Source organism: Lissotriton vulgaris, chromosome 7, assembly GCF_964263255.1.
Source record: "Lissotriton vulgaris chromosome 7, aLisVul1.2, whole genome shotgun sequence".
In the NCBI taxonomy this organism is placed as follows: Eukaryota; Metazoa; Chordata; class Amphibia; order Caudata; family Salamandridae; genus Lissotriton; species Lissotriton vulgaris.
Window position 1 is genome coordinate 1,485,171,157 of NC_141695.1, and position 24,644 is coordinate 1,485,195,800.

At 46.9% G+C, this 24,644-nt stretch overlaps 1 protein-coding gene across 4 annotated transcripts in view; it reads right to left on the reverse strand.

Moving 5' to 3' along the window:
* ITCH (itchy E3 ubiquitin protein ligase) overlaps nucleotides 1–24,644 on the reverse strand; it is a 1,274,207-nt gene that overhangs the window by 42,191 nt on the left and 1,207,372 nt on the right. For all 4 annotated transcript variants that reach the window (XM_086932290.1, XM_086932292.1, XM_086932291.1 and 1 more), the window contains one exon: nucleotides 14,247–14,319. In XM_086932290.1, coding sequence (XP_086788416.1) covers nucleotides 14,247–14,319 — 73 coding nt within the window. The remainder of the gene's footprint in view (nucleotides 1–14,246; nucleotides 14,320–24,644) is intronic.

A 24,644-nucleotide genomic window follows, 5' to 3' on the forward strand; every position in this document is an offset into this window, starting at 1 on the left:
CTCTGAATCTGGGAAAATCACCCCGTGTGCCTACGAAAATGAAAGTGTAATGTAACTGGTGCGCATGTAAAGCACTCCATTACCTTCGGGCCGAGTTCGTGCTACATAAACTGCAACAAAAAATGTTTTTATTTGGTTCACACGTTCATTGCAAGTTCATTTCACTGCAGCTGATTAACTCAAATCATTTAATGACTCGGGGTCCATCTAAGTTCATGAGGCAGTTGAGCTGTTTGCTCAGTTGAAAATGTTGATACTAACAGAGTTTAGGATTTAGTGGAATAAAGAATGAATAAGGTTGTAGAAAAATTATCAATTGATATTAGTAACATGGAAAAGAAGTTCGATTTGTTGAAGACAGGAGTACTGCCTCAGTTCTGAGGAGGATAGTTTTTGGTCTGCAAGAGAAGTGGAAGCTCACATTTGGGCCAATTTTGATAAGGTTTCACATAAGAGGACACATGGAGGAATTTAAGAATCAAAGGCAAGGGAGAGAGAAAACAAGCAGCACTAAACACGCAAGTTGTGCGCCGAGCGTGCTGCACTAACTAACAAGCAGCAGCAGCTGTTTGCGGGAGTGGTGCATGGGTGCACGCGCAGTTTACTTATTTTCAAGCACTGCACCCGTGCTTGTGGCGCGCCCCTGCTCACTCCCGCAAGGTGGATGCCGTCACAAGCACAAGTGTGTGCTTGAAAATGACCAGAGCGACGGCTAAAGGCCCTCCAATGCAACGCATGCGCGCTGCATAGTCGAGACCTAAAAAGCACTTTCTGACTCCAACCACAAGATGGCAGAATATGCACAGTATGTGAATTTAGTAGACGTCTATGTTGCAAAACGGGAGCTTCCAGGTGTGTGAAGGTTCTCTCTATTCAATCGTCCATCCTCTATAAAGTGTGAAGTTCCACAGGACTTATCACTGAGCCCCACACTTTTTTACCTATGTTCTTCTCATAGCAGAAATTGTACAGTCACTTGGTCTTGCCTTAGTGTTATATGCAGAGGACACATAAATCATCATGGCCCTTACACCCAATGTCAGCCGAAACTCTACTCAAATTAATTCATGCCTTAAGGAGATCACAGACAATGTCGGCAAGTAGTCTAAAACTTGACAGAGGTACTAGTGACTGGGAACAACAGGTCAAGATGGCTGGAACTGTCATAGCCAGAACAACTAAGAGAATTACCTAAGCCTGCCCAAGCAGTAAAGCCTAGGCCAGAAACTTTGCGGGATCTTGTTTTGGCATCATTAATTCCCTCAGAAAGTTCCTACATATGTCACCAAAATCCACTAGGAGGATAGTGGTAAAGGTTCTAATAAATTCACGTCTAGGTTATGGGAACCCTCTCTACTTAGGGAGTCCAAAATACGTGACAACAAAACTCCCAAGTTGTCCTGAACTCTGCAGCCAGAGTCCTTCACAAAACACCTAAGCACCGATCAGCCAGACCAGCCCTAGTAGCACTTCACAGGCTTCTGGTTCAAAAGAGAATTCTTTTCAAGGCTCTTTGCATCACACATCGGGCCATCCATGGAAAAGGCCCGCTTTTCATCTGGAATGTATTTACCTCCTAGGTTACAGGGCGGTCTCTTCGATCACGTAGTCAAGGGCTCTTGTAGTTGCCCACGGTCAAAAGAGCGAGAAGTGTGGCAGCTCCTTTGCGTATCTTGTTCCCAAGCTCTGGAGCATCCTCCCTGCCTCCCTCAGAAGTCAGTTAGTTGGAGGTCTGCTACAGAATTCTTCTTAAAATCCACCTTTTCTGAAGTGGGGGCTTTAAGCAAAAAATTAAAGACCACGCTTCAGAAAAGGTGTGGTTTAAGATGTTTTCTGAAGCAGACATCCAACAACTGACTTTGGAGGGAGGCAGGGAGGGTATTCCAGGGAGGTATATAGCACTGGGAGAGGCAAATAAGCACTGGGAGGCCTGGTTGGGTAGCTATTCACTACATAAAAGCAACTGAATTGAATTATTCTTATTAGAATTTGTATTGCGCGACAGCTACCCAAAAAGGGTTTCCCGGCGCAGATAGAAGCCTTGACAGGGTGGAGCATGGGCATCTTATTTGTCAAACAGCCAGGTTTTTAGCAACTTGCGGAAACTGGAGTAGTTTGTTTCATTTCTAAGTGAGATTGGGAGGGAGTTCCAGTACGATGGTCCTAGGTATGTGAAGGTTTTCCCTCCAATTTGCGCTAGTTTGTATTTAGGGACCAAAAAACGGCTGTGTGAGGCTGATCTTAGATTTCTAGATGGAATGTATGGTTTGACCGAAGTGCAGAGTTTGTTGGGGGCTATATTGGCTTTAATTTTGTGCATGTAGGTGACTGTTTTGAACTTCACTCGATTTTCAATGTTTAGCCAATGTAATTTGCGTCGAAATACGGAGATCGATTCTCTTTTCGGTACCTTACATAAGAGCCTAACTGCCGCATTTAGGGCCATCTGTAGTCTGTGGAGAATCGGTTTGTTTGAGCCCACATAGAGGACATTTCCACAGTCAAGCCGGAAAGTAATTAAGGCATTGACTACAGTTTTTGTTGTTGTATCTGGCAGCATCCAGCATATTTTCCTCAGCCATTTAATGATGGAGAAACAAGTGGCTGCAACTTTTACTGATTGAGCATGCATACTTAAAGTATCGTCTAGGAGTATGCCTAGGTTACACACTTGTGATACCGGGGTAGGAAGGGTGCCCATTTTATCTGGCCAATGTTGTAGGCTCCATAGATTTTTCTGTTTTCCCAGTATTATTACCTCTGTTTTTCCTCCGTTCAATTGTAGGAAATTAGATTGCATCCAGGTTGCGATGTTAGTTAGCCCTGACTTAAGTGTGGAGGTGTCATTGGGGTTTTGCGCCGATAGTGAAAACATAATTTGGGAATCGCTGCGTAGGAATAAATTGTGAGTCCAGATTGTTCTGCCAGCTCCGCTAAAGGTTTTACGTAAAGATTGAAAAGTAGGGGGCTCAGGATGGAGCCTTGTGGCACACCATGTGCGAAAGAGTAGGTTTTTGAGCAGGCATTTTGGGGGAAAAACTTGATAAGTTCTGCTTGAAAGAAATGCCTGAATCCATTTGAGAGCTGCTCCGCCTATTCCTATTTTGCTCAGTGTATTTATGAGCACAGTGTGTGATATGGTATCAAAAGCAGCGCTCAAATCTAACAGAATGAGCGCCACCGTTTCCCCTCTATCTAAATTCTGACGGATTGCTTCGGTAACACCTAGGAGTGTGGTTTCCGTCGAGAATTAATCTTCAACAATTTCCCACATGGGTGTGTAGTGTCGCAAATCAGAACTTGGGCGTTATAAGTGGATATGTTGCTGTTCAAGCAACAGAGTCCTACTCCATGTGCAATATTGTGAGATTCTCCAACACACTGCACATTATATGGCCATTGGGCAATTCCAGACTCCGCGGTCAGAGTGGTGACCATACATTTGAGAGGTCCTTTCATCATATATGGCACAACAATGAAAATATATTGCAACTACCATGTGCATTAGCGCCCAAAATGTAAAACAAAAAAGACACATACACAAAGAGAACAAAGGGGCAAGTTACTGAGTAACATTGGAAGTGGAGCTTCCACACTATGCACGATACACAGGAAAAAGAAACTCCCTGTTGGTAGATTGCCTCATGAACATGTTTGTCCCATAGCTAGTGATCAAGCATTGTGTGCTCTTCACCAGGTGTCGGTCTCACTGCCAGAATGAGAGAACAGGATATTTAAAGGGGCTCCCAGAGTTGACATAGTCATCAGCATTATCTGAAAGCTAGGTTTTGGGTTATCAGGTGGCTCAGGGTCCCCAGCAGCCTTTCTATTACCACCATTATTTTTCAAATTCATGTGAGGTCCAGACATTCGGGTATCAAAAAAGGCACGTAGCAGCTTTGGGATGTGGAGTCTGGGCTGCAGCCTCAGTTGAGAGGTGCTGTTGGGCAGCGGTATCGTATTGGAAGGCAAGTCAATTCTAAAGCCGATCTCAATGGATTACTGTGTACACAGAATGCACCACAAGTTTATTTCATGGTAGTCGTGAAAGTGCAGTCAGCTTTATCAAAATAAATGTTGGAAAGCGGGCTTTACTTTTAATGAATTGTGAATTGATAAATAGTACATTTTGGTTATGAATAGAACAGCTCATGTTTCTGGGATGGATGGGGGTCTGGACAGATGTAGCAAAGAGCCCCTTTTTGCATGTTTACCCCCCACCTTTTGCCTGACATCTGAAGCAACCTAACTTGATGTGCCAGGGGTACCTGCCAATGAGGGTCCGAGGACCTGTGTTCTTTCCCAAGGCTAAACCTTTGTACCCACAATTGGCGCATCTCTGGCAACGGATACGCTCCTTGTAAAAGGTACCATGGATACCAAGGGAACTGTAACCAGGTATGGCCTCTAAGGGCTGCAGCACCTATTGGCCACCCTTAGAAGCTCTGTACCTTAACACCCGCACACAGCCACTGCAGGCTGCATGAGGCCTAGGTATTTCACCCCTCTGGTAGGGTGCACTACCCTCAGGTGAGGGTACTGTGGCATGAACCCTGTACCCCTACAGTGTCCAAGTCCATTCTTAGATATTGTAAGTGTAATAAAGCTATAAAGAGAATATGGTCTGGGAGTTGGTTATTACGAACTCCACTGCTCCATAATGGCTTTACTAAAAACTGGGAAGTTTGGTAGCAAACTTCTCAGCACATTAAACCCACACTGATGCCAGTGTGGGATTTAATGTAAAATGTTCTCAGAGGGCATCTTAGAGATGCCCCCTGAAAATCGACCAGCCCTGGTGTGGTTCCTGAATGGTTATAACAATTTGAAAATGTGGAACGGTCGCACTCCTTGGTTCAAAAGTAAGGTAATATGTTAATCCAAGTGGGTAGGTGCTGTTTGGTATGCCCCACTGAGTATTGGGATCCTATAAATTCACTGTAGCATTATCCTGAATGAGGGTAACGTCCCCAAACACACTCAATAAAGAAAATTGTAAGGCTGATGTAATTTGATTTGCACGAAATAAGGTTTTATTCAAAGTTCTTTTTGGTTATGTTTTCATTTTTCATTTTTCAATTTTTTTCTTTTCTTTGTAATGTTACAGTCACATCCAAACATTTATATCAATGCCCAATGCACTTCCGGGTCATGCTCGGTTGAGGTTATGGCGGCGCTGGATGCTGAATTTTGGTAAGATACGCTACACCCGTATTATAGATTCCAGGGTACCGTTACCGGTTGATTTACGAGGTGACTCACAGGAACCTTGTCATTTTTACCTCTGCAGAATCCGTTCGGGTTCGCTTCGTAATACGCTATCATACAGTGGACATTATGACACGTTAAGGTAATAAAACCTTATTTCGTGCAAATCAAATTACATCAGCCTTACAATTTTCTTTATTGAGTGCGTTTGGGGACGTTACCCTCATTCAGGATAATGCTACAGTGAGTTCCTGAATGGTTGCCAGCACCAGACAGGTTTCTGGACCCCTGGGTAGAGAGCCTCCGCTTTCTAGGTCCAGAAACAAAGCCCATCCTGGGCAGAGGTGTCATGCCTCCTCCCCAAGGATGAGCTGGACACACGAAGGGGGAGCTTCAACGGCCTGCTGCCTTTGGAAGCTGTCCTGCCTTTTACTGCCCTCAGCAACTGGCTCCCACCGGTTCTGGTCCCCACTTTCTGCGGAAGAATCAGCTGGAAAACCAAGCTGCTAGGAAGTGGTATGTGCCAACCTTTACAAACCCCAGACCTCAGGTGGGAGAGGCGAGGTGAAGCACACTCCAGACCCCTTCATCTTGAAGATGAGGGGACCCAGCCTATTAGGGAGAGGTTCATGCCCCCTCCCACTGGAGGATGGAATAATAGGGGGTGTGCCCAACCCCAAGGAAGGGACCCATTAGTCCTGACCTACAAACCCCTTTAAATGCCCCTCAATTTAGTATTTAGGGGCAACCCTGAACCTTGTCTCATCCGAATCGAGGAAAATTAAAGAAGGACCGAAGAGCAGTGCTGACCCAGGAAGAAGAGGACACCTACAGCTTAGGCCACAGCCCTACTGGACTGCACCAGACTCCGATCTGCCTACAGTGAAGAAGCAGGCGTAGCCAGCATCCCTCCAGACCTGCCCTGCACTCACCTTCCAGACTGTCTACCGTAGCACTGGATTTGTTCAACAAAGACTCCAAGATCCGAATCCGGATTCCGGCGCCTCCACGATTCTGCACCACTCTGCACCCAATGCCCACGGCCGAAGTTTGAGTAGCCCAACATCACAAGGTCGTCTTCCTAGCGAGCGATCTTGACCTGGGATCTGGTGATCCCAACCTCCATTAAACTTCAAGAAGACATCTGTAGACTTAACCTGAAGGGTCCCTCGACCACGACCGGGGCTGGTAAAGAAAACAGGCGCTAAAAGACACCCCTGCACCCAACGCCCCAGGGCCTTAGGTGGCACCTAAGAACCCAAATTAACTCCCCAGCTGGTGGTCGCCTTCAGGAAGTCTCCCTGCCCAAGCTTGCAGGGACTTTGACAAACCAAATGGCTCCATTGGAAATCACAGGGCCGACATCTTTTTGGCACCCTGCTGCTACAGTGCCGCTGGTGGTGCAACTTGAGTGCTTAGGTAGACCTTGGGGAACCTGGCTCCTAACCCCTAAAACTCAAACAATATATCTGGTAGAGGCGTTGTCTAGCCTCAGATTCCTTAACTTACAATATCCCCAAGCGCGAGACTGGATCTGGAAATTGTTTGCAGCACCAGCTTTGCGCACCGGGGGACGGCGCCACGCGACTCCGCCCTGACGTCGGCCACGTTCGTGACATCTGCGAGGTCATATAAGTCCCTCATGGCGCACTGACGTCCGTTTTCTTCTGAGAAAATTTTCAGCGGCACAACGCGGAGCCACCAACCAAAAACTGTGAAAGTATGGGAACAGTGTGCGAAGGGATGAAAAATCTGTGAATAAAGGAGGAGGATGGTGGAAGACACCATCTTAAAGACAGAATAGACACTGCCTACACATATAAATGGAAGGTGATGGGGTTGAGATAAGCCGGCTCATCTCAACCCCCGACCTGTCCAACTCAATGGAATCCTATTCATCTTCAATCATTGTGTAGCAGTCCAGCACCCACCTCATGATTCCCTCAGGGCCGGCTCATCTCAACCCCCGACCCGTCCAACTCATGCAGTCATTACCAATTGGAATCACATTCATTGTGTAGTGACCAAGCGGTTTCCTTATAGCAATTCTGCCTCGAACCCCTAAACCTTGGCGACATCAGCCCTCCCACTTGCCCTCGAGGCATTGTTAGTTTTTAGGGGTATGTAAATCTCCGTCCTGATGATGATCTATGTACCTCGTTATGGATCGAAACGTCGTCGACTCCTTTATACTGAATGCATGTTAAACACATTAGTTAAAACTTGTGCATTTTTGTCTACGTCTTTACAAAGCTTGCCCTCATGATTCATGTATTGGCGATGAGCTCTTTTTTGTGCCTGAAAATGCTTTGTGTAAGTGTTATTTTCTCCTTGTTTTGAACCTTGAAGGATACAGGGTTGTGTCCCACTCTATTACGCTCTGTCTCGAACTTTAGCACTGATTGTTTATATCTATTAAATCATACCATGTCCGGCTGGAGATGAATGAACCAATATAGAACTGATTCTGGTCTATATTTATTGTTCGTTAGTATAATTCATTGAAGGACACACTGTTCTCAATAATTAGCTGATACCCAGGGTCCTTCCTACCTTGCGGGTTTCCCTCGTCTTTTTGAAACTTCCACTAACAAAGGAACACAGAAAGAACAACAGTCCACTGTAATAAAGGATGAGAAGACTGGCCTTTCCCCCTCTAAAAACAGAGGTAGGAAACAGGGCACAACCGACCCTTAAAGAGGATGACCATGAGGAGACCAGGACCCCGAGATAGTAGAGCAGACGGAAGGGAAGGGAACTGGAGAGGAAAACTAATCTCCTAGTGAATCAAAGGCACCATATAACAGAAAAGAAGCCCCTCAGCAGAGGTGAACTGTATATGAAAGCACTCGGGGGAGTGCAACAATCTGAACCCCTTTGAGATATAACCCAATGGCAACTGAAGAGGCCAGTGGAGAAAACCACTAGACAAGGTCCTCGCAGAACGGGGAGACTGGGTGGGCGTTAAGGAATCTGCGGCTAGACAACGTCTCTACCAGATACATCGTCACCGAAGGTAAGTAACTCGTACATCCGATAGAGACATCTAGCCGTAGATTCCTTAACTTAGAATAGATACCACATCCATAACCCAAAGGGAGGCGGGTCTGCGAAAGGACAACAGAAAGCGCCAAGCATATGATCCGGCAACAGCGTGACGGATAAGGGGAGAAGCTGTGGCAGAACAGCCCTACAGGAACCCCAGCAGCTCGAAGAGCAGAAGTCACAGGATAGAAGATATCCGAAAAACATACCAGAATGGCTCCACACCATACCCGTAGAAAAATTGCCAGGTAGAACGGCATGAGCCCTATACCAGAGCAAGGAAAGCGAGAGGAAGAAGGATCACTCTCCTCTAAATGACGCACGATGAGTGCATTGACCCAAGCTTGAAATGAACTTGAAGAGATGCAACCAGCGTCTAACAGACTAGCCTATAGAAGGAAGTCGAAGGAGCCGGTGGCAAGAGCCCAAAGGCAAGAGCTAGACCCTGAGCAATGCGTTGGGGATAGCCAGCAGGACAATAAGCACACCAAGCGCACACCCAATCCCAAAACGGTAATGAGGGGCAATAGCATCAATCCCCAACCTGCTGGTAGAATATGCCGCCGGCAAACGGCCATAGAGACCTTAAAGTGGCTTACACAGGAACAGAAGAGTGCCCAACCGGGCAGCATGAAGCCAAAGTGAGAAACAACCCACAATATAGACTTGCAGACAGTAATCAATGACCACTGCCATCAGAAGAACTGTCCCGCAGGCTTAGCATTAACAAGAGTAGGCATATCCAAAGGTAGAGGCCAAAAACACCAAGTTAACGAATAGTGGGAAGAGTCTCAGAATCCAAGATCAACATTCCAGAAAGACACGTACAGTGTCGAACACCAAAAAGGGAGCATATGTCAATTTGGAAAATTACTCCAGTAAGCGGAAGCAAGGAGGAACCTATGGGCCACTTGCAACAACTCAGAAAAGCTCCCCCACACATGGAGATATTGGTCAAGGCCTCGCAGCCTCGACAAGAGGTGACGGCGTAAGAAGAGGATGCCAAGGCAACCGGCATGTAGACATAAATGTATAAACATACAATTATGTAGAGACAGAACGAGCCAGGAGCATGAACATGTATATACCGGACCATACCTAGAACAATAAGGGCAGGTAGGAGCCGTTTTGGAAGAGGAGGCCACGAAACCTCCAAAGGAGGTGGATAACCATGGCGAAAGCAGAGGGCACCAGGGAAAAACATAGAACACCGTATAACGGACAACCAAGCGACGCATGGAGCCCACATGATCTCCAGGCCCAGGCGAGATAAGCTAGGCTATATAATAGTGTACAAGTACCCAGCATGGAGTATGCATACCCCAACAACGGGGGACACTTCTTAGGGCAATAATCAAGGCCAAAAGAACGCAGTAACGAACCGAACCTGTGAACTGAGTTCCGAGCAGTAATGACATTGATATGTTATGTTATGGTAAAATTACTTTTAAAGCGCACTTACACCAGGCGGTTTCATGGCGCTAAGAACGGAAGGACTGCGGCAGAGAGATTCTTGGAACATTATTCAAAAAAGAAAACCTAAGACCACCGTGTTTTTTTCGCTTGAAAGTGGGGATAGTGAACAAGTGAAGGTGAGAGGAACGGAGTTCACGTAAGGGGACATAATGTTGGATCCTGGAAGAAATGAAAGCAGGGCCATGACCAGCAAGGGCTTTTAACCCCTTTACTGCTAAGGCAAGATTTGAAGGCCCCTTTGTTTTCCATTGAAATCAATGGAAAGTCCATGACGAGTTACCCTTGTCATTAGCAGCCAAGAGGTTAAGATGGTACAGCCTAATTTAAATACACAGCGTTTGGCTACCGGGAGCCAATGAAGGCTCTTCATCAGGGGTCTAACATGTTGATGCTTGGGTTGGCGGAAAATGAGCCTAGCTGCCTGATTTTGTACGACCTGTAGGTGATGAAGTTGGTATGCTGGAATGCCAACATAAAGAGCATTCGCATGATCAATGCGAGAGGTGACCAGGGCCAAGATGACAAGAGTAAGGGCCTCTGTGGTCAAGAACCTACAGATCTTCCGAATTCTGCGGAGATGGAAAAAGCAGGAGGAAACTACATCATTGATTCGTGGCTTCGAGGACAAGTCGCTACAGATGATAACTCCAAGACTTTTTACAGAATTTACTGGTCGAGGAGGGGTGCACAGAGATGAAGGCCAGAAGCTGGGGTTCCAGGGGTTGGTGGACCCTCCAGTTAGAACAAGCTCTGTTTTATCGGGATTAAGTTTTAATTGACTAGAATACATCCATTCACTAATGAAGGTCCTAGTGGATTGGAAATTACTAATGGATGTATTGGAGGAATCTATGTTAAATACCAACTGAAGATCGTCTGCATAATTGAAGGTTATGCCTGGGCTATTACGTAGAGACACAATCAAGGGTTGCATATATAAATTAAATAGGAGGCGCGATAAAGCATTATCACATTATCAAGCTGAGCCACCGGCTGAATACCACAGTCAGAGGACAAAGCAACCTGTGGACACGGTCACAGAAGGCCAACAGGCAGCTGAAAGCAAAATGCATCCAAGGGAAGCCAATAAAAGGGTAAGCACCCTTGACCACAGAAAAAAGACGACATAAGGCTCACTGCCCATGTGAAACACAGAGCGCATCTGAAGGATGCGAATTTAAAAAGTACCACAGAAGACAAGCCTAAAAGGGCCTAAGTGGGAGGACGATAGCCCGCTAGGAGCCGGTGAACCGCCGACTTGGCGCGAGCATCAAAGAGCAAAACCTCATCAAAGGGTAAGTCAACCAGTCGCTCCCGGATATTTTCAGGGGAGACGCTATCTCACAACCAAGCGTGACGCCTTAAGGCAACAGAACTCGCCATGGCTCGGCCCAAAGAATCCCAGCATCTAAGGCTGAACGGATTGTGAATTCAGCAAGGTCGCGGCCATCCCGGATGAGGGGAAGGAGATCAACACTAGCATCTTCAGAGGTGGCAGTATGCAAAGACTCTGCAGAGTCCCACAGAGCAGAGGTAGCCCAAGCCAAAACACACACTGTATTTAAGGACCGTAGGGCCGCATTAGTGGATGCAAAGATGTTCCTACCCCATGACTCAAGCCACCTGGAGCGATAAAGGGGGCAGAGAAGGAAAGGCAGTCTGCAACACAACCCACTGAGCATCAGGGCGCACAAAAAGACAGACTGGATCATGTGGAGTTGGACGGTGGCGGTGCAAAACTTAACGAGCCACGGGTCACCTGAAGCAGGTCGGACCCAGGTGCCCAAGAGGGCATCATGAAAGGAAGCCTCAAAAGGCAAAAGCGGCTCCATATTTCCAGACCCACGGTGGAGGACCTCAAGCAAGGGGTCCACAGACAGAGGGGTATTTAAAATGCGGGTGGCCAAAGAGACCACTCTCAAAAAAGCCGGATCAGCCTCAGTAGCCCTCCGTGGAGAGGAAAACAGCTCATCAGTGGGGGAGGGTTATAAGTTGACCCTCCCAAGACACTGAGGGTGCGCCCAATGCCCCACGGAAGGAAGCCCCATGGAAGAATGAGGATCCTGGCGGGGCTCCTGGGGAGGCGAACATCCTGCTGGATCTGGGAGCTCCTGAGGAGGCTCCACAATTTCCAAGGGGGGCACAGGTAACACTAGATCTGGTGACGGCGGGAGGGCGGCGCTGAACTCTCTCCAGAGGCCTCTATAGAAGAGTCCAGTACTCAGCGTCGACACGGCGCCGAAACAAATCATGTTGGCGCCGACTGTGCCTCGTCAGATGTTGACTCGGCAGCATCCGGCGTCGAGTCGGTGCCGAAACTATGACAAGCTCCCCCTCTGAAGGAGAGGGCGAAGGGGCCGGCAAGTCAATCTTCCGCACCGCCCCCCGCGCCGCCTCATCCAGAACAGGCTCAAATTCCAGAGAAAGGAGCCGAGGCGGATCCGAGGAGATGAGCCTCCAGTGCCGGGACAGCGCCGACCCTTGCTCCTGACAGGCGGCCACCTGCCCAGAAGGCTGGGGTGTGCTCAAGTCAGGGCTTTGAGTACCGGCAACCATCTGCGGCGCCACAGGGAGCCCCGCGGGGCTATGCGGTGCGGCAGAGCTGCTGTGGGTGGCAGAGGGGGACCCAGCTGGGCCGCGCCTTAACAACTCCATGTGGAGGAGGGGGACCCAACCGGGCTGTGCCGTAACTACATCACATCTTCGATGTTCCTGGGAGGCAAGGGCTAAACTGGTGACAGGGCCGAACCCGCCGGCAAGTCCGTCGGAGACCCCACAAAAAGCGGAGGTCCCGAGGACGCCTCAGGAACAGGAGAGGACCCAAGGGAGGCCTGCAAAGCTGTAGCATAGGCCTCCATTTGGGCCAGAGTTGCCTGCACATCCTGAAAAGGCGGATAGAGGGAGGGCAACCGTTGGGAGCTCACGTCCGGAAAGTTCCGGGAACCAGTGCCCCTGACAACAGAAAAAGGTGAGGTCGAAGACCTAGGCGAAAAGCGCCTTGACTTACCAAGTGGAGAACGACAGACCCAGACCCTAGAGGGCGATCGACTGCAGAACCGAACAGTAGAGGGACCTGCAGTCGACGAAGAGGCCGTGGGGCGAGCGACTCCGACCGGGACAGCCATGCCGAGAGAAGCATCATACGGCGCTCCCGCCGAGACTTTGGCTTCAGACGTTGGCAGGCTTCACAGTCCGTGGAGTCATGGTGCTCGCCCAGACACCACATACAAATAAGATGCAGTTCCATTGCGGACATTTGCCGCGAACAGGAATTACACGATTTAAAGCCTGAAGGCATTGCACACAGAAAATGAGACCTTAAAAAAGGCCAGAGGAGCTCACTCCGGATCCGCGTTGCACGCGGAAAAGAAGGAAACTGACGTCAGCGCACCGGGAGGAACTTATATGACCTCGCTGACGTCACGTACGTGGCTTACGTCAGGGCGGGGTCGTGTGGCGCCATCCCCCGGCGCACAGTGCTGCTAAAAAAAATCTGTATCCAGTCTCACGCCTGGGGATATTCTAAGTTAAGGGATCTGCGGCTAGATGTCTCTATCAGATAACCATTTTTTTCCCATAGGAACCCATTGTATGAGTTTTGGCCTTAAATGTGTTGAACTGTTTGTATGGAGGAAAAAATCATTATAACTTAAACCAAGACAAATCTTACCTACCTTTGTATTGTGAGATACCTTGGTGTGGTATCTAGGCATACCACCCCCCGTAGTCAAAGTAATATAAATGTTTTCTGAAAGTAATTATTGTGCAATGTAAACTGCTTTTTGAACCAATACCAACTTGTAACTATTGCAAATGTATCCACAACTGTATTTCCTTGCATTTGGGAGTATATTTTACTTACCTGTGCCAAATTCTGCTTGGTTCTAAAAATAAAATGTAAGTATACCTTTTTATACATACCTAATATGTCTGGATTCAGTCTCTGAGTGTGTTCCATCAGTCTTGATTGAGTGAATACAATACATGCTTAACACGCCCTCTGGATAAGCCTGACTGCTCGCCCACACTACCACAAAGAGAGCTGTTAGTACTTACTTAATTTAGCCTCTGCTATACCTCTGGGGACTCCCTGGACTAGGGGCACACTATACCTCACTTTGGTATAGTATATACATACAAAGGACACTTAAGCTCACAAGGGAAGCGGGTCGCAATAAATTAACCCCAGCATGTGTAATGAGTACATTTGCCTGTATGACCACATGCTAAACATTGAGTCAAGCAGCATGGTACTACTTTAAAGCAATGTATTATGTAGCGACACCGTGAAGATGTTTATTTCAATTAAACAATGTAGCATGCATACCTATTGTGCATAGAGGATAGTTACATGTTTAGCTGTATATACAAATCTTCATACAAAAATTCAGAGTATGAGCCACTAACTTCTCTCTCAACATGGTAAAGATCCAAAGCTAGTTATATTATTGTGCCCTCTTCCTATCAGAAGTAGTGCAGTCTAGAGGAAACAGAAAATTTTTCTCAAGTTTACTCACCATGTATGGCTTCGTGGTAGCCAGTTTTCTTTCCCCACTTTTTCAACACAAAACTTCTGAGGACCATTACTCCCTAAAACAAAAAAGCATTTCAGCCTTGTTCCACCATGACAATGGATATACAATGAACAATTACAGGAAAGAAACAAAGATGACAGAAATGTGTTTACACACCCACTGTATTCAAGCGTTGAGATTTCAAAGTTCAAAGAAACTTTTATTTCGGTCAATGTGACCTAAAAAAGTGCAGCATGTAAAAACATCCATTTATTCAAATACATCAAAGAGTTTTAAAACATGACATTTCAAGAAAGTTAAAAACATTACAGACTTGGTTTAGAAGTTACATTGATTCCATATTAAAAAAAGAAGGGGCAAAGCAGAAAAGTGCAATTGTTACACATACACATACGAATTTGTGGAAAGTGCATAGTGCAATAAATAAATAAATAATTTAGGTAAAAACACTTTGATAAAAAGCAACGGGGAAACCCTTCAGTATGAGACAGTATACTATATTACAGAGGGAGATTATACCAAATAGCAATAATAACCTTGTCATTTGCTAAAGCTTATTCAATAGATCATTAGATGCTTTCAAGAAAACCCTTCTGGTGCACCACATGGAAAACAGGAATCCTGCAACTGAGTAGACAACTGGGATACTGAGGTCATACTTCAGTATCCTAAACACTTCAATGCAACGCCTACTACCCAGGTTCCTGCAAATCTGCACCAGCCATCTTTTCCTCGCTTTGTTATAGCCTGGGCAAATAAAAAAGACATGCAGCTCTGATTGCTCGGGGTGATCACAAGCGGGACACCGGACCGCATTCTGGGGTCTCCACTTTGATGTAAAACATCGAAGAGGCAAGACCCCAAATCTAAATTGTAGATAAAGCTTTCTTGCAGTCACAGGTTTAATAAGATCTAGCACCTTCTCAAAGTTAGCACTGTCTTTTATTTCCAGAAAGGCTTTGGTTAGTTTGCCTATTTTAGAACTAGTGTGAAGTGAAGCCATTCTATAGTTTTCATAATGAGCCTTCATTTGATTCCTGGAAATTAGTTAACAGGCTAACTCCGGGTCAGCGAAAACAATCCCCCAGGACCCATGTCTATTAACAAATGCTTGATGTGGGCAAACCAGGGAAATTTAACAGCACCCATCGTCTTCAAGACTTCAGACAGTTCTTCCTTGTAGGGGAGAAGTTCAGGAGTCGACCACAGACAACGCCAATACAGTAGGGGTTTAAGACTCAGCACCTCTGCTATTGCCAATAATCCTGCATCTAATCGAAGTGGAATTAAAGGGGTACTGCGCGGGAGCCTAAATAGATGCCTAATATAGTGGTTCTCAACCTGTGATAATGGCTCTGGACTAGGATGACCCCCAGAGCTCTGCGCCATATAGTGGGCCCCCTCATGCCTGGGCCCTGTAGATTTCTAATGCCGGGCTAACAGCACTCTTGCCTGACTTATTAAAAACCTTCATGATGCCCCCTGTCGACAACCAGTTTTAGTGTCGACTTCACAATGTGGGCCCCCCAATCCATAGATTCAGTGATGGTGATGCCTAAGTAGATAAAAGATGAAACTCTTTCAAGGGGTTTACCGTTAAGTGAAGGGTGTGAACGGGTACTCTTTGGATTGTTGAACACCATAAATTTAGTTTTCTGTAGATTTATTTCTAGACCTCTTTCCCTACAGAATAACTGAAATCTATCCAGAACCCTTTGAATCCCCATGGGTGATTTAGCTATCAAAAGGGTGTCATCGGCAAACATCATTGCTGAAATTCTACGTGAGACTAATTTTGGGGCAACTAAATCTCTTTCTGATGACAGGGCATCTATCAGGCCATTGATATAGAGGCTAAACAGAGTTGGCGCAAGAACGCAGCCCTGGCGTACGCCACTTTTAATAGGTATGGGTGCTGTAAGTTTTCCGTCCCTACCATATCTTATTTGAGCATAGTTATTTTCGTGTAAGCGCCTAATGAGTTGAATTAAATACACAGGTGCCCCCATCTCATATAAAACTGACCACAGTTTTTCCCTTGGCACCAGGTCAAAAGCTGACCTCAGGTCTACAAATATTAAATAGAGGCTACCCCCTCCAGGCAGACTATCTTCCAGTACAGCAATTGCAATCTTAGTACTTGGTCCAGGGTCGACAGTTTTTCACTGAACCCTGCCTGGAGGGGGGAAAGCACCCCCTTATGTTCCATCTAGGATTGGAGACTGAGGAGCAAGACTTGTGCAAATATTTTTTGTGGGTTATCGATTAAACTAATTGGTCTGTAGTTATTAGGTAATAGTGGGGAGCCCTTTTTGAAAATCTGAATAATCTCCGCACCGGCCCAACTAGCCGGAATCTTTATACCCATCATTATTGCATTAAAAAGGACCCAAAGATACGGGGCCCAGATAAGTGGTTCACTCCTAAAAAGATCCCCAGGGATCTTATCCAAACCTGGGGCTATTTTTGCCACTGCTCCCTTTATTTCCTGTAGGCTTATACTCGGGCCCGAACTACCATCAGGATAAGGATCTATGTCCCTTATAATTAGGGGGTGATCCACTACTGGGGGACTTCCAGCCATTGGGAGTTCCTCAGACTCCTTTTCCTCCTTTTAAAGAGATTCGAAGTACTCCCGCCAGACCTCTTCATCCAAATTTGGTTCTACCGCTTTTTTAGGTATGGTCGAACCAGAATTTTCAACTCCCCAGAATGTCCTCATATCTCTATCCCCTAGTGCAGTTTTTAATAAATCCCAATTTTCCATTTCCCACCTATGTTTCGCTTCTTGGACAGCTAATTTATAAACCCTTCTCAGAATTTTAATTTGAGGGCGATCCTTTGCTTTAATAGAAGCCACTAATGCACCTTTAGCCTTACGGTAAGATGCATTATACCAAGGGCGGGGCACTGACTTACCCGGCCTACTGGGTTTATTGGGAAAAAAGAAATTTAATAAAAAGTCTTTTAATTTATCATGATTTAACTCAATCGCCTCATTATCCAGAAGGTCCCTATTATGGTTATATAGGGTAGAGGCTTCTACAAATATGGGTAATAGAGCATCATAAAGACTGCTCATGTTTTCCAGTGATTGGTTAAAATGTACCCAACATTCTCTGCTCCTGCAATTAGAAACAGTTAATTTGGGATCACTGGGAGCATCATCAGCATGAGCACTCTCTGAGTTCAATATTTTGAGATCTACTACTAGCGCATCATGGTCACTATCTGCACGTGGAAGAATTTTAAAATGAACCATCATATCCCAAAAGTTGGAATTAATAAGAATATAATCTAATAGGAACCCTCGGTCCTTACTATAGAACGTGAAACCATTTGATGTTTCAGACATTGATCTTCCATTACATGCTCTTAGAGAATATTTAAGGGCAAGGCAATTCATCTGAATTACCAGGGGGGACCATTTATTTACTTTTGGGCATCTAGATTCCGGTATGTTAAAAAGGAGGTCCTCTTCAAGTAAACTGTCAAGAAACAAGCCCCCCAAGGACCATTTGTTTTGAAGTGATGCTACATAGAAATATATCTAGTTCCTCCACAATAGTGGACTCCTTACCCATAGAGGTAGGCCTAGAGTATACGTTAATTAAAACAATCGGAAATTTAAGAGTGAACTGCAATAGGACACACAATGTATCACTAGAGCCTGTATCGAGTTGCACGGTCGTGCAACCCAGGTGTGCACCTACCCTGTAATTAAGCCCCCTGATGGTCTTCCAACACCACCCGATGTTGCGGGATACTAAAAGAGGCGTAACCCGACTTGGTTACCTGTCCTCTTGCCCAGGTTTCTTTTGAATATGAATATATCATGTGGACTAACAAAAGATGTCCAATCAGTGTCATCTATTTTATTATTGATACCCGCAACGTTCCAAGATAGAACCTGTGCAACCTGACAATTATGTATATTCTTATTGACAATTTCCAGGGACTGAATGTTCATTATCGCGCCTCCTCTTTCTGGGTCTGTCTGCTCTACTATCCCTTCTGCTGTAAACTGATGGGAACTTTCATTCTGGGCTAAACCACCCTTATTAGGGATGCTGCTTCGGGAGCTGCTCATACTCTCAACGACCAGACCTTCCTCTCTTTGGGGATGTAGCCCTATAGGATAACCCTTATGATCAAAATCAATAGACGGAGGATGTTTCTCCCTGGCAATTTCGGGGACTTCCACTAGTCAGTCCACCCCTTCTAGGGGGCTGAACCTATTCCCAGTGGGGATAACAAAAATGGGTTGGTTTCTCCAGTTTTGACCTATGTTTAAAAATGCAAGATTGTTTTGGACAGGTCTCCTTCCCAACTGCTGACAGTAATAAAACTGCTGAGGTATGTTGGGAGGATAAAAAAATCTAAAGGAAGTAAGAGAATATTACCCATGTTCCTCCCAGACTCCGTTGCTAAAACTCTTTCTGTCATCATTGGATTTCTAAAATTAATGACTATACAATTTCTTTCAATGTCCTTGTGTCGTCCGCCAATACAGCACACCCTTCTTGTAAATAAAATCTCTTCGGTGTTTTCATATCCAAAATCGCTATGGTTTGTTAACCAATGAACACATTTGTTCTTTAATGCTTGGTGGGATTCTGTCTGTCCCTTTCCTAATTCAGGTACACCTGCCAAAAGTAGTACATAGGGAGTTGACGCTGGGGGAAGATTTATGTTTGGTGGACAATATATTTGATCATTGCGCTCATGTATTGGTTGAGTTTTTTCCAACACCTGGCCTTGTTTATTGTGAGTTTCCCCTGTTCTTTTGGACGCTAATGGATATTTATTTATTGCATTTGTTTGGTTTGAGGAAGACATTGCTGCACTTTTTTCGTTAAGCTTCCAAACCTGTTGTACGCATTCTGGGTTTGCATTTGTGTTTAGTAAAAGCGCTCTTTCATTCGGAATAGAACAGTGTTTATCTACTGGGTGGCTATTGGTGGCCTGCTCACTTGTCATGATATCAGAGGTGGAGTTAACCTTAATTATCTCCCTTGATTTTAACCGTTCGTTCAAAATTGCATTCAGCCCTTCCAACCTTTCTAATATAGGTCTAAGCTCCTCTTTGACAATGGCTCTCATTTGTATCTGTAAATTTAACACCAACGATGTCACCCACACAGGCTGATCAGTGGTAAGACATGTAGAGTCCACTGCTATGTTACCCACCAAGGGCTTATCTATAGCTACGACAGGGTTCTGTGTTTTTTTTCTTTTAGCTGGCGGCTTAGCTTTAGATCTTACTTTAGCTTTGGTGTTTCTGTCTAACTGGATTAAAGGACTGCAATTCGGGGACTCCATGCTCGTTGTATCTATGTTTACCAGAGGGTCATAGATAACTCTATTGGTAGGGCTTCTATTTCACATGAGGTGCTAGAAATCAATGATTCAGATTCTAGGTTTGGTGTAATAGATAAACGCCTCTCAGTCCGTTCTATTTCTGAGGCCACAGCTCCCAGGGCTTTCTCCAACATCCTATCTATGGATGTGGGTTTAGCACTCGATTTGGGCGGAGCTGGAATTTGTTTCTTAGCCACACAAGCCCATCTTTAAAGCTTCCGAATAATATAGAAAGTGGACTAAACACACCAATGCAATGTACAGAGAGGAGCTACACACACAAAAGTTCGACGTGTCCTTAGTAGGCCCTTATGGGTGGCAAAAAAAAAAAACAGGTCCTGGGGGCTTTCAGTCTAGATAATAGATTGGCAGGCAACAGTACCTTTTTGTCCAAAACCCTCTTTGCAGATGTCAAGGGGGTGGCCCAGCCCAGCCTCTTCCGGCCACAGACGGCCCACCCTTTGCCCGGGCTTAGCCCGGCACCGCCCGCGAGGCGGGAAAGAGTTGTTAGCTGTATCCTCCCCGATGTCAAAGGAGAGGGGCTGCTGGTCTGCTGCTCGCCTCGCAGCCTCCTGGGGCGTGGAGTCCTGTGCTTGTCGTCCCCCGCTCTCCTGCCAACAACTGCGCCGGTACGATGCGTGTCCCGCGAAGCGGGAGGCGCGAGGAGCTTTTTAATGTCTCCAGTATCAAGGGGGAGGGGCTGCTGGTCCGCTGCTCGCCTCGCAGCCTCCTGGGGCGTGGAGTCCTGTGCTCGGCGTCCCCCGCTCTCCTGCCAACAACAACTGCTCCGGTACGATGCGTCTCCCGCGAAGCGGGAGGTGCAAGGAGTTTTTTAATGTCCCCGGTATCAAGGGGGAGTGGGCTGCTGGTCCGCTGCTCGCCCCGCAGCCTTGTGGGCTGTGGAGTCCTGTGCTCGGCGTCCCCCGCTCTCCAGCCAACAACTGTGCCGGTACGATGCGTCTCCAGCGAAGTGGGAGGCGCGAGGAGTTTTTTAATGTCCCTGGTATCAAGGGGGAGAGGCTGCTGGTCTGCTGTTTGCCCCGCAGCCTCCTCGGGCGTGGAGTCCTGTGCTCGGCGTCACCCGCTCTCCAGCCAACAACTGCGCCGGTATGATGCGTCTCCCGCGAAGCGGGAGGTGCGAGGAGTTTTCGAATGTCCCCGGTATCAAGGGGGAGAGGCTGCTGGTCCGCTGTTCGCCCCGCAGCCTCCTGGGGCGTGGAGTCCTGTGCTCGGCGTCCCCCGCTCTCCTGCCAACAACAACTGCGCCGGTACGATGCGTTGAGATTTCATATTGCATAATTTTCTTGACTGACAGAGCATAAGTCACTGTTCTATTTGGCCTCTCTTAAAACAAACATATACATTTGAGGTGCTAGCTTTCTGATGGCACCAGCGTAAGGTAAATGAAAGCTCCTGTGCTTTAAAATTACTTATGTGAAATCCTCAATCTGACCTTGACCCTGGAAGCAGCAACTGAAACCAAAAATACAAATCCTTTAAATGGTCCTATAACTATATCACTTACCTATGGGTCCAGATCACCCCAACCATAGCGGAACTATTTGTTCGAAATTTCACCCCAATACTGGGGGAGATATGAGAGGACCTGGAGCGATAGGGAAGCCTCCCGATTTTAAAGATGAGCCGCATAAATGTGATTAAGATGAATGTTCTGACCCAGCTCCTATATCTTTTACAGGACATATCCATCCTGATTTCCCAATCCTTATTTGCAACCTTGAAAAGAATGCTCTCACACTATATCTGGGACAAGGGGAGACCGAGGTTAGCATACAAAGTACTATGCCAACCAAAACACTGGGGAGACCTAGCATTTCCAGACATCTTGACATACATTTCAAAAAGAATTTGGAGGAATCCAACAAAGCTAATAAAGACCTAAAGGACTCTATCCTTCAATCAAAGATTGAGAAATTTAAAAAGGACTTAGCCAAATTTGAACACGAGGTGGTATATCCATACACAAGGGGGGACAAGGCAAAGTCCGCGCCGTGAGGGGAACGGCTGAAATAACACAGCGCACTTACCTGCCGCCGACGCCGCCGTGAGGGAAACGGCAGAGGACACCACAGCTCCCCCTGCACCGCCGTGAGGGCAACGGCCAAAGACCACCAAAGACTACGACTCCCAGGTGCCCCGGTTCTCACCGGCGCACCGGTGACGTCAGAGCCAGCGCCCGGGGGCGCGATTAAACACGGGAGCGCCGAGCGCTCTGAGGGGGACAAGGCAAAGTCCGCGCCGTGAGGCGAACGGCTGAAATAACACAGCGCACTTATCTGCCGCCGACGCCGCCGTGAGGGAAACGGCAGAGGACACCACAGCTCCCCCTGCAGCGCCGTGAGGGCAACGGCCAAAGACCACTAAAGACTACGACTCCCAGGTGCCCCGGGGCTCACCGGCGCACCGGTGACATCAGAGCCAGCGCCCGGGGGCGCGATTAAACACGGGAGCGCCGAGCGCTCTGAGGGGGACAAGGCAAAGTCCGCGCCGTGAGGGGAACGGCTGAAATAACACAGCGCACTTACCTGCCGCCGACGCCGCCGTGAGGGAAACGGCAGAGGACACCACAGCTCCCCCTGCACCGCCGTGAGGGCAACGGCCAAAGACCACCAAAGACTACGACTCCCAGGTGCCCCGGGGCTCACCGGCGCACCGGTGACGTCAGAGCCAGCGCCCGGGGGCGCGATTAAACACGGGAACGCCTCCCGTCCCGCGAGGACGCGCGCGGGACGTGCCGGGCTGAGCCCGGGCAGAGGGCGGGCCGTCTAAGGCCATCCAAGGACGAACAAGGACGGGACGGGCCACATCCCTAACATCATGGGTAAGCGTAAACTTCTGACATCGGTGGCAGGCGAAGTTAAAGCTAAGGTTCCTAAGTATACTACCAGCATAATTACGTACCTGACTACGAAAGTGGATGAACTATCTACTCAGATTGCAGAGTCAGAGCGTGAGCTGGGTCTTGAAACTACCCCAGTGGGCGCTGACACACTGAACACCTCCACCATTAACTGTATCCCGCTGGAACCTAGGGTCATTATTGAGTCCTGCAGACCCATTATGCCCCAATCCCCTACTGTTCTTCCGATCCCGGTACTGCCTGAAACAGTGATACCTCCTATACCGCTGGCTTCGGGTGATCTTGGAAGCACAGCAAGCAGTCAGCCTGGGGCTCAACGTGCAATGTACATTACTGAGGAGGGTATCTCGTCTTTACTAGAAAAACTTTTCTCGGACAGGCTTGAATCCGCCCTAATCCAGATTGCCACTGACATTACTGAAACTTTGAAGGATTGCGTCAAGGACCTTTTGGTGAAATGTGAGCGCATTAATGACTTTTTAAATACCCAGGCTCTTTCTTCATCTATACAAATGTCGTCATGTCCAACACTTGTACAGGTTTCTGCTCCCAAGGTCGGCGGTCCGCCAACTAGTATAGCCATCACGGCTACAAATGTGGCCACTGATAACCCTGTGCAAAACAAAGGGAAAGTCGACAATGGTATATCTACACCTATGTTGGAGGCTGCACCTAGTTTAACCCCAATAGTAAGGCCAAGAGGTTCACAGGGGGGTCGGGCGGGAATGGTACCCCCAGTAAATTTACCTCCTGATGCAACACCATTTGTAGCTATACTGGTAAATGTGCCTAAACTTGCTGACGGGGAGGTAGAACACCACGAAACCCTTCTTAAGCATATCAAAAATGGTGCAATGCAAACTGCACGGATGAAAGTAACATCGCAGATAACATTTTGACAGGAAGAAGGGTCAACTGGGTGGGCAGAACTAAGAAATGAGTAGCAGGAGACTGTGTAATAGTCAATTTCAAGTCTAGAAATGTCTCCAGCCGTCTCTTTTGGGATGGTTCCCCACTGGACCCAGTAGGCAAGGGTGTTCGCGCGATGCCCCTGGGCTTTTTCTATCCCCCAGTATACAGGTCAGGTGGCGGTGAGTATACTAGGTCACATCATATTAATAATGTATGGGCTGAAGACAGACTAATTTCGCCTTTACAAGTTAACCAATGGGTGACAATACAACCCAGGGTTGGTGGTACAGCTAATATTGTAAGAAACACGCCTACTGACGATTTAATCCTGTCGAATAGATTTTCGGCTCTAGCAAATCAGACGGATATTGAATGACTAGAGCATGAACATAAAAGCATGAATGCCCTTTGTAACGATAATGCTTTTATTGACCCACCATGTAACACAGCAACCACATCCGCAATTGACCCTTTAGATCTGGGCAGGGGGGATGTTAGGCTACTTTCCTGGAACATTGCGGGTTTACGCGCTAAGCAGGAAGACCCGATTTGGCTACAAAAGTTAAAAGAACATGATATAGTGGCCTTACAGGAAACTTGGGCAAGAGATAATGCTTTCTGGTTGGATGGCTATACATCGTTCTTTGTCAAAGCGCAGAGTTCCTCGGCGGGAAGGGAGAGAGGGGTCCTGTTGTTTCTAGTTTCAGTCAACGTAGCAGGCAGTGTTAAGGAAATCCCCAGCTCCTCATACTATTTTCAGTTGGTGGAAATCCACCAAGCAGATAATAATAAGATAGTACTAATAAACTGCTATAATTCCATGCAGGGGGGTCCCCCAAATTTTGTTCTAGAAGGTTTATCTTCTTTTTTAACTAATTATATGTCAAAACAAACCACTTTTGTTCAACTCATACTGATGGGAGATTTTAATGTTCATTTGTGTGGGCTACATTGTCAGATTGAGGATGATACTGGCCTTGATCATACGACTTTGCCACATTTCGAGCACAGCCCAAAGGGTGTAGCAATGGAAGATCTGTTATCATCCAATGATTTATTTGAACCAGGGTTTTCAGACTTAAAGGAGCGTGTGGTAACATATAACGCGAGGGGAAGTGAATCGATTATTGATTATATTTTTATGTCCCCGGGTCTTCTCCGCTATGTATTGTTTTATAATGCCATAGTAAGTGGGTTCAGTGATCATAACCCGGTGTCGCTAGTTA